At 35.4% G+C, this 13768-nt stretch overlaps 2 protein-coding genes across 2 annotated transcripts; one reads left to right on the forward strand and one right to left on the reverse strand.

Annotated features, from left to right (window-relative positions):
• LOC109325545 (TPR repeat-containing thioredoxin TTL1-like) lies at nucleotides 729-4195 on the forward strand. The gene is made up of 7 exons (XM_019557968.1): nucleotides 729-1646; nucleotides 1931-2126; nucleotides 2231-2415; nucleotides 2500-2833; nucleotides 2924-3128; nucleotides 3219-3325; nucleotides 3444-4195. The coding sequence occupies exons 1-7, from the start codon at nucleotides 733-735 to the stop codon at nucleotides 3594-3596; spliced, it is 2094 nt and encodes a 697-aa protein (XP_019413513.1). The 5' UTR covers nucleotides 729-732; the 3' UTR covers nucleotides 3597-4195.
• LOC109363283 (ubiquitin-conjugating enzyme E2 35) lies at nucleotides 6737-11925 on the reverse strand. The gene is made up of 8 exons (XM_019609497.1): nucleotides 11804-11925; nucleotides 11506-11533; nucleotides 11281-11367; nucleotides 10291-10349; nucleotides 7920-7961; nucleotides 7773-7846; nucleotides 7202-7299; nucleotides 6737-7080 (listed from the first exon to the last, which is right to left on the reverse strand). The coding sequence occupies exons 1-8, from the start codon at nucleotides 11837-11839 to the stop codon at nucleotides 7043-7045; spliced, it is 462 nt and encodes a 153-aa protein (XP_019465042.1). The 5' UTR covers nucleotides 11840-11925; the 3' UTR covers nucleotides 6737-7042.

Here is a 13768-nt window from a genome sequence, read left to right on the forward strand (position 1 = left end):
TTTTTTTTAGTATTTTCAAGGGTGTCTATCATTCTTTTGAGTAAAGAATTAATTCATTCTGTGGTTTATGACTATTCATTCTTAACAAGTTTTGTTTTCAAGAATCAAACCCTTAACTTTTTTATCAGCGTGAGAATTTAGTGAGATCTTATACAATTGAACCAACACATTATATTTAAATCAGAATTAACCAAATTATCATTTAAAATAAATGAAGTAACTAGTTTTTTATAATGCCAATAGTATCCAAGTAAGAAAACCCTATACAAATGTAATTCCTAATAAATATCATTCATAAAAAATAGAATTTTTAATCTTTTCATCATTCTAAAATGTAAGAGAGTACTCAACAGCACTATTATATTAAGCTATGTAAATTTTAGCTTTGGGTGTAACTCAAAGTGAGAGAATGAGTGACTCTCACATGTCTTTTCTTTCTTTCTGTCTGTCTCTTTGCACAGTACACACTAGTGTCAAGCCAGCTCACCCATTCTCTCTCTCTAAAAAATAGAAGCTTTTGTTTTCTATTTACTCTCTCTCTCTACGAATTAATTCACCCACCTTCCTCCTTTTATATATCACGAGATCCACCTCCATCACTTTCTCTCTCTTCTTTCTCTCTCTTCTACTACTCCATTTTCACTGCCATTGCTGCTGATACAAAGAGAAATCGAGAAAGGTTGAGTTTTTAAGCTACCCTTTTGTTTTCTTTCGTCACTGATAAGAAATAAAATGTCACATTCCGATAAATCTGTTTCCGAGTTAGGTCTCGGTTCACTCAGTAACCGCTTCCGTGACTCACTCAGTTGCGAGGCTAACAAACCCGATTTCCGAGAGCTCCATCTCGCTTCACCTGTTTCGCCATTGCGGACTCGCCACCACCGTAGTGCAACCGCACCCGCCACCAGTAGCAGCAGTTCCGGTTCATCTGGTTCGGTTTCTGGTCGAACCGGACATAACCCGATTACGAAGAGATCCGATTCCGGCGAGCTTTCCGGTTCCAGCGAGAACAATAGTCCTACCGCGGCTGCCGGAAATGGTCACCGAAGCTTTAAATCAGGTTCAAGATCCGATTCGGGTTCGGGTTCATCGCAGCCGTTGATATATTCTGGTCAAATTCAAAGATCTCAGTCATCCTCTTCCTCCGCTGTAAATTCGCCGCCGTTGAATGTACTTCCCGCCGGAAACATATGCCCCTCCGGCAGGGTTCTTAAATCCAGCATGACAGCGGCATCGGCTATCCGGAGCTCCAGGCCTGATGTTTTGGGCACCGGCACGGGGAATTACGGCCACGGAAGCATAATGCGGGGCGGCGGCAAAAGTGGCAGCAAAGGCGGAGACGGTGTTCCAAATGTGAGGGTCAGTGGTAGTGAATCAGTGAAGAGAGGAGTGGAGAGTGTGGATCCAGAAGAAGTGAAGAGAGCAGGGAATGAACAGTATAAGAGGGGTCATTTTTCAGAGGCATTGTCTTTGTATGATCGAGCAATTGCATTGTCTCCGTCGAATGCCGCCTATCGGAGCAACCGGGCCGCGGCATTGACCGGTTTAGGAAGGTTGGGAGAGGCAGTGAGGGAGTGTGAGGAGGCTGTGAGGTTGGATCATAATTATGGAAGGGCACATCACCGTTTGGCTACTCTTTTTCTCAGGTGAATAAGAGTTACCATGTATTCTAACTCAATCAGCATTAGTGATTTCAATTCTCTTGGATGTTGGTTGATTTTTCTGTTTTACACTAATTTTAAATTGAAACTCAAGTTTCTTAGTTATTTGGATTTTATGTGCCTGGATTTCATTTTGTTATGTATATTGATATTGATTTAGATTCATTGCTTTACATCATATATGGGATGGCATTGTATGAAAGTTAAGTGGTAGAATTTTTATTTCACAGTTGCTTTACATAATATGTGGTATGCCATTAATTTCACAGGTTAGGACAAGTAGAGAATGCTAGGAAGCACTTATGTTATCGCGGGTTGCAGCCAGATCCTTTTGAGTTGCAGAAGTTACAAATAGTGGAAAAGCATATTAGCAAATGTGTAGATATGCGGAGGATAAGAGAGTGGAAAAGTGTTCTGAGGGAAGTTGATGCTGCTATTGCTAATGGAGCCGACTCTTCTATTCAGGTAGTTGTTTTATTTTTTAAAAATATTCATATCTTAGTTGAGATGTTATGCGTGTCTGAAAAGTAAAAAAACATGTCTTAACTATGTGGAAGTTGAATTTACAGCTCTTTATGTGTAGAGCAGAAGCGTTTTTGAAGCTGCACCAAATTGATGATGCGGATTCAAGTTTTTTACATATTCCCAAATGGGAATCACATACCATTTCCCTATCGCAGGCAAGATTTTTTGGGATGCTTTCCGAAGCTTATTGCTACTTTGTTAGAGCACAGATTGACATGGCTTTTGGAAGGTGAGTTCAGAAAACTGTAAGCTTCATCAGAAATCTAAGCTGACAAAGGTTTCTGTTGAAGAATGGATGATGGATGTATTGCAGGTTTGAGAATGCAGTTGCAGCTGCTGAGAAAGCTAGTCAGATTGATCCCCGGAATGTTGAAGTTGCAGTTTTGCTCAACAATGTAAGGATGGTGGCAAGAGCTCGAGTGCGTGGCAATGATCTTTTCAAATCAGAAAGATTCACCGAGGCATGCTCAGCATATGGTGAAGGTTTGAGGCTTGACCCTTCAAACTCTGTTCTTTATTGCAACAGAGCAGCATGTTGGTTTAAGCTTGGAGAATGGGAAAGATCAATTGAAGACTCCAATCAAGCTTTACGTATCCAACCAAATTACAAAAAAGCCCTTCTTCGAAGGGCTGCATCAAATATCAAGGTAAATTGATCTATTAATATTTGTGATACTATATAATATATATTGTCAAACTCAAAGATAAGCACCGTGATCTCTTTCTCTAAAATGCAGCTAGAAAGATGGGCAGAAGCAGTAAAGGATTATGAGGACTTAAGGAGAGAACTTCCAGATGACAATGAAGTTGCTGAAGCTCTATTTCATGCAGTTGTTGCATTAAAGAAATCCCGTGGGGAAGAAGTACATAATTTAAAATTTGGTGGTGAAGTAGAGGCCATATCAAGTCTGGAGCAGTTTAGAGCTGCAATATCTTTATCAGGTAATTAAAATGGTTAAGGAGAGGCTTTTACAACTCATTTTATAGTCAGCTTTTTTATTTTACGACTCTAATATAGCTATAATTTCATAGGTGTTTCTGTTGTCCATTTTCGAACCCCCTCAAACTTGCAATGCAAGCAAATATCACCGTTTGTGGATACACTATGTGGCCGCCATCCATCTATTAACTTCCTCAAGGTAGATATCTTAATATACATGTTTTTGCCTTGTCTACATGGTATTTAATTTCGAGATAAAAGATAGCAATATGGTAGTTTCCTTATGGATGCAATTTCTTTTGTATGTTTGATCAAAGGTGGATATTGAAGAAAACCCAACAGTTGCAACTGCTGAGAATGTTAGGATTGTACCAACCTTCAAGATCTACAAAAATGGCAGTCTAGTGAAGGAAATTGTATGCCCTGGTCGTGATATGTTGGAACACTCCATTAAGCCCTACAGCATTTAGAATTCAAGACTTGTATTACTTCTCTGTTGGCGTTAAACTCTCAGAAGTTCGTACAGTCATTTGATCCCACCATAAAATGATCACCTTAATACCTGCAACATAGTCAGAACCAGATAATAATCATGTTAGCAGCCAGTGCTAGTGGAACCCGGAGATACTCTAGTTCCTTTTGCAGTTTATATTGATTCATTCGTTCGTCATTGCTCCCCGGTTCCATGTCCCTTCGAGCTTTCCCATTTCTTTTCTCCTTTTCTGTTAATGTAGGCCACATGTTCTTATCCTAATTTCCTTATGGCCGGGGAGGAAAAAGAAACACTTTTATGTCTGTACAATTTGATTTAATTGTCAGTTTATTTTAGCTTTTAAGGTTAGTGGATACTGGATAGACAGGTATAGGCAGAAGGGAGAGGTTAGACTGCTGGTAGAGGAGGATCTGTGCAAAGTATATATGTGTGATGATCATATACCAAATGCGAGGAGCCTTTTGAGGGAGATAGGATGAATGGTGGGTGCTGATTTGGTTGGTGAAGTGAGGATGGATATATTGTTATTATCATTTTTTTCTTAGCCATTTAATCAATAAAATTTCCCATTTTTTCCCACAAGTTCTTATATCATAATATCCTGCTGTTTTCATTATATTCTGAATCAATGCATTTGGCATTGGAAGGAAATGATGGCCGGGTGTTGAGGTTGCTTATGTGAGTGTTCAGAATATAGTTTTGCAAAAGTGGGTTTTTAGTGAAGTATTTTTCATTTGGATATTTAAAGTTATTTTGATTGGATGAATATTATTTGGATTCATTCAATTTTAGAGGGATTATTATAGCTTAGTAGTTGAATACACCCCTGATTGAGTTTTGATGAACAAAGTCAAAATTGATTCTTCAGTTGAGGTTTGGACACTAAACTCATAGGTAATTGAGGTCAGTTTTGATGAACAAGGTGAAAAATTCCAACTTCAATTGAGGTTTGGACATTAAACTCATAGGTAATTCTGTTTTTTATTTTACCAAATATCTAAAAATGGCAGCACTCGAGTAATAACATTGCAAACCTGATTTGGTTCCTCATATGCACTCCCAAGCACACTTTTTTTAGGATGAGCTTGTCACCACTGAGCAAAATTTTAGTTGAAGGATAGTTTTGTAATAGAGTGGAGTGGACTTGGTGGTTGATGCAATTCATAACTCTTATCTTTTAGCACACCTATTTACCAGGATGCACAAGAATAAAACTGAGAGAGAGTGCCTTTTGCAGATAGAGGGGTTATGTTCACGTGGGCATTTAAGAATGTTGCACTCTTTGAAATGGAGCACTCAACCTTCCCAAAAGACACCAAAAAGTTATTGTTTGATGTGCTGCAATTTTCTGCTCTGTAATTTTTAACTGTTGTATATGTGGTGATAGCAACTTCCACCCACATTGGTGGGCCTTAACCAGCTGCGTACAAATTATGGCGTGGCCCTTCAGAAGGCCATGACCAAAAGACAATAAATGGTAGGTCCAAGTGATTACTGTATAGAGTTAACTTGTGTTGAAGGTAGGTGCTTTTAACCTGTCTCACCTTCAATTTCAAAGTTGAACATGCGTTTCAAGGTAGCCATAGGAGTAGGATTTGTCATGCTAAAATAAATAAAGAAGGGTTAGAAGCACATTGAATCTATTCCTGGTTTAGGTAGAAAACAATATAGAAAATGATCAAGAGCATGCTTGTTTTATGCTGCTAAAGTCCTTTTGAAAGAAAGTTTTTACTTCTATTAAAAGTGATTAGTTAAGGTCAAGGGTTACTTGTCCATCCTACGGTTATAATAACTAGAGTCGCATTTGTTGTCCTAAAGTTTGTACCATAGTTATAGCATAGTCGGAAATCCAAACAAGAGATCTAGTATCAAAATCAAAAAGAGGGAAGATAAAACTTGTATCTGGAAAGTGCAGTGAGAATGGTGGTTACTTATTTATGATTGAACTAGTGTTGCAATGTTATTTTTGGTACTACTAAGAGTATCTTCTCACATTTTTGTGTAAGGAATTAATCTCTTTCGGGGTTCATAACTGCCCCTCCCAACAAGTATCGCTCTCAGGAATTAAACATTCGACCTTAGATATTCAGTGGGACCTTACCACTAGACCAACACCATGTCGGTTTAGTGTTGCAATGTGGGGACACTTATGTCTATCAAGTCAGATTGCGAATGTGGGCGCGTCCAACCGTCAAAACCAACATGTACACACGTAAGAAATGGCCCACAATGTTGGCTGCAAAGAGAAAAATCATGAAAAGATACAAAAGAAACAGAGAAAAATTGGTTATGGACTTATGGCTTCTTATGTCTTAGGCTAATAGGCTTAATAATGCATACGAAAAGGTTACTTCCAAACCTATGTTATGTGTTATGGGCAAAAAGGACCTTTGGAATTTGGATGAAGCTACAATACCAATAGCATCATGAAATGGCGTATTCAAGCTTAAACTAGAAAATAGAAATATAGACCTTGTGGTTGAGATTCACTTTGCATAAGATAATGTGGGGTTTAGAGAATTGTACCTATTGTCTAGTCTAGTTTGAACTATAAGCATGATATTTTGAGGGTCCTTTTCTTTTTTTGGTTAGTTCTTTTTCTCTCTCTCTATTGGATGCATGGCATCAGCATAGTTCTCCAATATGTCTATAGATCAGAATGATGTTAATTTGTCGTAGATGGTTGGACTTTAGCCACTAAAATGACGTTTTGTATGTACAAAACAGCTTTGTTTAGCACAACTATGGGAAGGAGTAATCATAACAAAGAGGTCCATTTTGGAGAACAAATTCTCACATATCCTCATCTCTACTTTAGCCCTACAACATAACATTGTATTTTCTTAATTTGCAATTCATCACTTACAAATGCACAAGTACTAAATGGCTGTACACCTCATGTGAAATTTTTAGGAACCAGGAACCAAATGGAATCGAGTGAAAATTTTGAGGGACCAAATTAATCTTTCATGTTCCAAATGGAATCGAATTCGACCAGAGGCTATGTTATTTTTGTTTTTGAAATAGTGTAACACTGCAAGCACAGACTTAGAGAATGTCTGTGTTAAGGGAATTGCTTTGCCACCCCTAATTCACACATATCTAGAAACAGATTCATTGAAGTGAAGAGAGCAACTAAAATTTATTCACAGTTTAGCTTTTGATGTTTAGAGCCCCAAATAAATTAGGACTCAGCATTTGAAGATTGAGTATGTTCTAAATTGTGAGACAGATAATGCTCAACACATATTCATACAAGTACCAATATAAGGTAGCTTTCAAGAGAAGATGTTAATTAGCAGGTAAAACAGGAAGCTAAGAGGAATATTAACTCCAATAGTTCAAACAACAATTCCTCCAGGTTTCTATTTTCAATTGATTGTTAATAGCATACACTTCAGCTACTGTTGATTGAGGAAAACCTCAGGCGCCACTAGCATATAGTCGGGTCCATTCCTTGGCTGCAGTTTCAAATGCCACTTTTAAATAAGAGAATATGCATAAACTGTTGATTTAGCATGTTTGATGCCCTCATTATCAGCTACTTTTGGATATAATAAATCATATATGCAGAAAAGATACCTGTTTCAACAGCCTCGGCCTCATTAGATTTCCAATGCTTGGCAACATTCTCCGAAAGTGGGTCATCTGGGTTTGGGGCACTCAAAAGAGCTTGAATGCTAGAAGAGTGCAAATAAATTCATATTATCAGTACATAGTAATGCAATCACAATTAAGAGAGTGTAATTATATAGTTCACATTGACTAGCCCAGCACCATTTTCCTCAATGTGTGGCATTCTTTTTGCCCGGACCAAAAAGACTAACACATAAAATGAACCAAGAGTCTAAAATCCACAAACAAATCTTACATTTTCCCAAGGAAAGATTTACCAAACCAAATGAGAAATTCTTCCATATCAGCAAAGATAACTAATGAAATATTTTTTTTTCAGACTTTTGAATCTTCATAGACGCTATCTGTATTTACCATTTTACCTATATATGTTTCGTAAAATGATTTAGGCAAATTCAACATAAACATCAAGACAGTAACATCAATGACTATTTGCTTTGTCCCATTTCTTCAGGAGCTAAATAGGTCAAAGAGAACAAGTAAATCTAGTAGACTAAAAGATGACAAGTAAAGATACCTCAAAAGAACAGTGCGAATCTGAAGGGCAGGGCTCCACTTATCTTTTAGAATATCAAGACATATCCTACCAAGCTGAAATGAACAACTTTTAAGAGAAAGATTAACTATTGAGAAGAAATGAGAATGTAGGGGAAGCAAAATGCACCTTATCAATGTTCGGATGATATATTTTTGTCAGAAACCTGACCTGTAAAAAGGAATGCACTTTCAAATCAGGAATTGCTGGAAAATGTGAAAAATGTAGCATTCAACATTAAGAAGGAATCATCATTGTCAGAAGTCAGAACTAAACCATAATTATATAATAACATAAGAAACTGATAAATCACACAATTTTGAGACAAGGAACACAATAAATAAATGATTCTACAAAAAGGAAAAGAGACCAAAAGAACCATGTCAAACAATTCCAACTCCCAATTATACATAGAAGACCCGTAGGATCGTATTCTATGAGCTGAAGAGACCCGGATTTATGGAGGCAAGATGTAGTTTTCATAGGAAATAAAAGGGACATTATATTTAATAATTGAAATCAGTTCTAAGCTCTTACCAAGTCAGTTGTGTTGGTCTATAGGGCACATACTAACAATCTCCCATTTGCAATAAAGCCAAATACTCACGTATCTAATACCAAAAGACCTAGCACGACCATCACGAGTCTTCTTTGCAAAGAGGTTTTGTTAGTGGGTTAGCAATGTTATCTAGTATTATTATGCATATCGTCAAATCCCTCAACTAATGGTCTCATGAATGAGCTTGGAAGCACTTAAATATATGTTTGGATCACTTGTGCAATTGCCCATGTCATCACAATTGACGTCCATTAGGTCCATAAAATCAAGTTCAATGAACTTTCTGATCCAAAGAACCTCCTTTCCACAAGTAGAGGCAGTAGTAAACTCAACTTCTAGCATAACGACTACATTGTATTGCTTTAAACTCTTCAACCTTATAAACCAACCATTCTAGCAAAACAAAAAACTTGATTGTGAACTAGAGTCATCCCCTTTGGACAAGAAATTAGTATCAGTGAACCATTTAAAACCAACCCCCTTCCCCTCCATATACTAAACGTATATCCATAATCCTTCTCAAGTACTTCAGGATGTTCTGGATAGCAATTGACATTCACCGGGATCTAATTGATGTATGTTCGTCGTGCTCAATGCATATAAGACATCTAGACAAGTACATAACATGACATAAATTGTAGATGTATATGGAATCTTGTTCATGTTATCCTATTCATTTTGTGTGAAAGGACATTGAGCCTTAGACAGACTTGTACATTGCGACATAGGTAAACAACCTTTCTCAGACTCTTGCATACTAAATTGTTTTAATATTTTGGTCGATATATGTACTCCAACTTAAGTCAGACAATCTCCCTGGTCCATCTCCTTGTACTCAATATATCACCCAAGTTCTTCAAGGGAAAACTTTTCCCTAGCCAAGCCTTTGTGGATTGTTAGGTTGCAATTTCATTCTCCATGAGTAGTATATTCTCTACATATAACATCAAAAAGATTATTGCTTCTCCCACTAACCTTCTTGGACACAAGCTTTCATTCTTAATGAAACCAAGCACTTTGATAGAAAGTAAAATCCAGATGATTTAAGCTTAGTAACTACAGAACGGAAAATCCAACCTTTTGAGGTTCTCAATATAACTAATCATTTGGAGTACATGAGTTCCGACAGGGTTACCTTCTGCCAGTTTGAACTGAAACAGTGCCTTTGAAACTTCATACATCCCATGTCGTACCGACTCTCATAGAGCATCTTAAGGTGCATAATCATATTGTAAGCAACAATGTTTTCATATCGCCTCTGATGTTCAGAGTTCATGTCAACTAGCATGAAAGAACCGGTACCCAAAGCATCATCTTGATGCCTCTTATGAGCATATATTTAAGTGCGAGGGACACTTCGAGTAGGTGGCTCAGGTATAGGCTGCTCTAGAACATACATATTTTTCTCGTGTTTAAGAATAATCCTCAAGTTCCTATACTGATCTTGGAAATTCGTCCTGAACATACACGGGCAACACTTCCCAATTGCATCATATGCAACTCTTGGATGGTTGATGTGAATAACACGTATTCTAATTCATCTCATGAACTAAAGCCAAACTTCACGCCTCTAGGCCTTCAATCCAATTGAAATATCCCAATTAAGTCTGACCAATTGGACATAATTTTTATCCCATCGCATTCCACAAACACTATATCACATGATATAAGTTTCACAAAGGAAGGCGTGAAGGAAAAGATAAATGGAGCAAAAGGTATACCATTAATTGCATTGGGATCTTATCCCATTATACTTAGAAGGTGTATTAGATCACAAATACCCAAAAAGTTGTTAAACATCTTAAACTATAGGCAATTGTAGAGTCGAGATGTTTTATAACCTATAGTTTCATCTCTTTTAGGGGCATTAGATTTCAGCACAATGTTGACACCAAAAGAATACCATGATGTCCATGGAAAAAAACAAATTAAATTAATTACCTTTGGAGCAGCCATAGGATACTCCTCTGGCAAAAATAGTTCCAACTTGAACACTCCTCCTATTAATACAAACAAGAAAGCATACATATTATTGAAGACATGAGAAGATTTATAACCTTCAAAAAATTAATATATCAATACCATGCTATTCATAGTAAATAAGACAATATTTGTCACTTCCTGAACTTCCAAACATAAAATCGAGAAATAATAACAATCCAAGAAAGTATTTCCATGTCAGGACAACCATACAAAGAAGCTTTAATGATTTACTTAATAACGTGAATACGATCATTATCGAAATCTAGGCAACTTAAGGAAAAATACCTCTTCTCATCAAACAATCTACAATTTCATAATCACTTCCCTTGTATATTATTTTGGAAGGAGACGTGGTTCAACATTCAAGATATTGTAAAAACAAGGAAGCACAAAAGTGCAGAATGAATGAGGAGAATAAACATGATCATGATCTTAAAAACCAAAGGTTCTAATCTTTGCAGCAAGATAACTGATGAAAAAGCTAATAATAGAGAGATGCAGGCAGACAAAGCAGACTCCTGAATTTGCATTCTTTTTTAGGGTATAAAAAATAGGTTTAGAACTTCAGGGGCTGCTGCCTTATCCCAAGGACAAGGCAAGTCCTCAACAATAGCTTATAGAAAACAAGCAAAAACTTAGTTTTTCCATTTGATCTAATGCAAATGAACCTACACAGCTAGTATAAACCATATTACTTATGCACAAGAATGGCAAAAAAGAAGGCTCAATACATGAGGCTCCCACTTAGTGGAGTCTAGGGAGGTTAGATGTACCTCCACAAACGGAAAGCCGTTTCCAGGATTCGAACTGGGGCCTCACGGTCACTAAGCAGCAACCTTATGGCTGCGCTAAGCTCATCCTCTTGAAATGGGAGTTTATTCTAGTGTCAAAGAAAACTTATAATTAAGTACTTTAAGGTCTAAATCATGTTGTTGAGCTCATCACTACCTTCATAAGGTGACTGGGTAGGCCCAAGGATCATCACATTGAAATATCGCATATTGTCTTCTGAAGGGGAAGCACTAATCCCAGGTGCTGCATCACCAGATCATAATATCAAAACCAGTAACAGTTCAACAAATGGGAAGCTTCAAAAGCAGTAAAATAACAAAGTAATTTCAAATAACCAATAAAGCAAATATGAGAAATTGAGAATAAGATCTAAAAGTTTACCTGGCTCACTAAGAAGACGCTGCGTTTCCTGTTTATATAGGAAAAAAGTAATCAAAACATTGACAAAAATCAAAATTTAAATTAAAAAACTTCCATATTTTCCTCTTCATCGCAGATGAATTTAAGCAAGGTAAAGTGAAAAAGATAGAATTTTGGAATTGACCCAAAATTGAGTACACAGTTCTTCATTGAGAACATACTCTTCGGACACTATAATAAGGAAGAGGGTGATGTTTGGTTTTTGTAAGGAACGAAAGAAAGCGAAAAGAGAAAATGAAAGAAGGGAATGAGAACGAACCTTGATGATTCTTCGAGGGAGGTTACTGTTGGCCATTATCGGAGTCGATTGCAAAGCACGCGATAGGGTTTCAGATATATAGAGAAATATGGTGGGTTCTGTCGGAAATTTGAGACCTTGAAAAACTTCAAATTATTTCCGACAAGGCAACAAACAAAGTATTAAAACCACATGGCCAGGGTAACAAGCTAATTGTAAGGTTGAAACGTTAAAAAACCACATGGGCTCACCCATTAAAATATTTCATATTCCAAATTTCAAAATATTATCATCACTCTAATTAAACAATCCATAATAAATATTTTATTATAAAATTAAAAACATTATAAATAAGTTGAAATCAATATAATGCTTTAATCACAGCACACAGATAACCTAAAAAATTAATTGAGCAACTAAGCTTTTATTATTTAGTGAGGAAGTGAGAGGAAAATCTAGAATTCATTTTTGTTCATCTATACTATTTAATAAAGGGAAATGTAAATAATAAATTTTTTAATTTATAATTTCTGCGTTTTTTCTATTTCCTATTTTATAACTTTTACTTTCATCTTTATATATAGTTATACTAATAAATATTAAATAACTACGCATGAAGTATTTTATATAAATTTCTATACTAATTCTAATAGAAATTAGAAAAACATAAAATAACTACATGATAGTTGAAATAAGCTTCTTTTCTCCATCTTATCCTACTAATTTTCTTTCATTCAATTACAAATCATGTTAACATTTTATATTTACTTTACCAAATTTCATTATATTAGGCAAATTACCTTTTATATCTTCCAAAAAAATTATAGCAATTTTAGTGTCCATTTTAATGGGACATTGTGACTACAATATTCACAACTTATGTCTAAAACAAAGAATTACTTCTCAATTTCATGATTCATAACTTATAGAAAATTCTTTACTTGGTTTATCATATCTATTAATTTGTACAATCACTAATACACAATTAAGAATATAGATGAAACTCATTTCATGATGATCTTCCAAATTACGTTCTAAATATGATAAATTTATTTCAATTATTTCACACCTACAAAAATATTTGTGATTGACTCAATTATTTGAATTTTCAATTTGAAAAAACTAACCACTATATCAATCAAATAAGTTCAACTACAAATTATAATATTTAGTATAAAATAATATATTTGACATTTAAAATATGCAGACTATACATTACAAAAAATATGAAAGTGGGTTAACAGACACTCTTCTGTCAACATGCTAGTTTTGATAAAGAGAAAAGGATATATACACTAACAATATATGAGTTTTATATACTATCATTAAATTATTCATCATTGATATTTAATTATTGTTGACTTTTTAAAACAGTAATTCAAATGAATGGTGAATAATGCAGTGCATGTGCATAAATCTTTACACTGTCAATGAATAAATTTTACACTCTTTCATAAAATGAAGTATAAGAAAAAATAGAATATGAGAAAAAGATGTATGCACTGACGGCGTATGAGTTTTATACACTGTTATTGCATAATACACCATTGATATTTAATTATTAATGACTTTTCAGAAAAAAAATATTTCAAATGAATGATGGATGATGAAGTGCATGGTTATAAATCTTTACACTGTCAGTATATAAATTTTATACTCATAGAATATTAACAATCAAGCCTTAGTCCTATTAGGTGTGATTGACTTAAAGAACAATTGAAAGCACCAATTTTCACCTCTAACTGATTGTATGAAAAGTATACCAGTTTTGTAATTTTTATAAAAAGTGTACCAAGAGCATAATTTTTTGGTCAAGATGCACCATGCAAGTGAAATTGCTCCAATCAGATGGATATCTTGAAATGGAAGTGTTTAAATCACGATCGGACATGCTCACAAAAGATTTAAAAATAATAATAAACTTGTATATATATATTTTGCTCTTCAAAATTACATCAACTTTAATTTTAGTGATTTTAATCATCA

Source organism: Lupinus angustifolius, chromosome LG13 (genome assembly GCF_001865875.1).
Source record: "Lupinus angustifolius cultivar Tanjil chromosome LG13, LupAngTanjil_v1.0, whole genome shotgun sequence".
In the NCBI taxonomy this organism is placed as follows: Eukaryota; Viridiplantae; Streptophyta; class Magnoliopsida; order Fabales; family Fabaceae; genus Lupinus; species Lupinus angustifolius.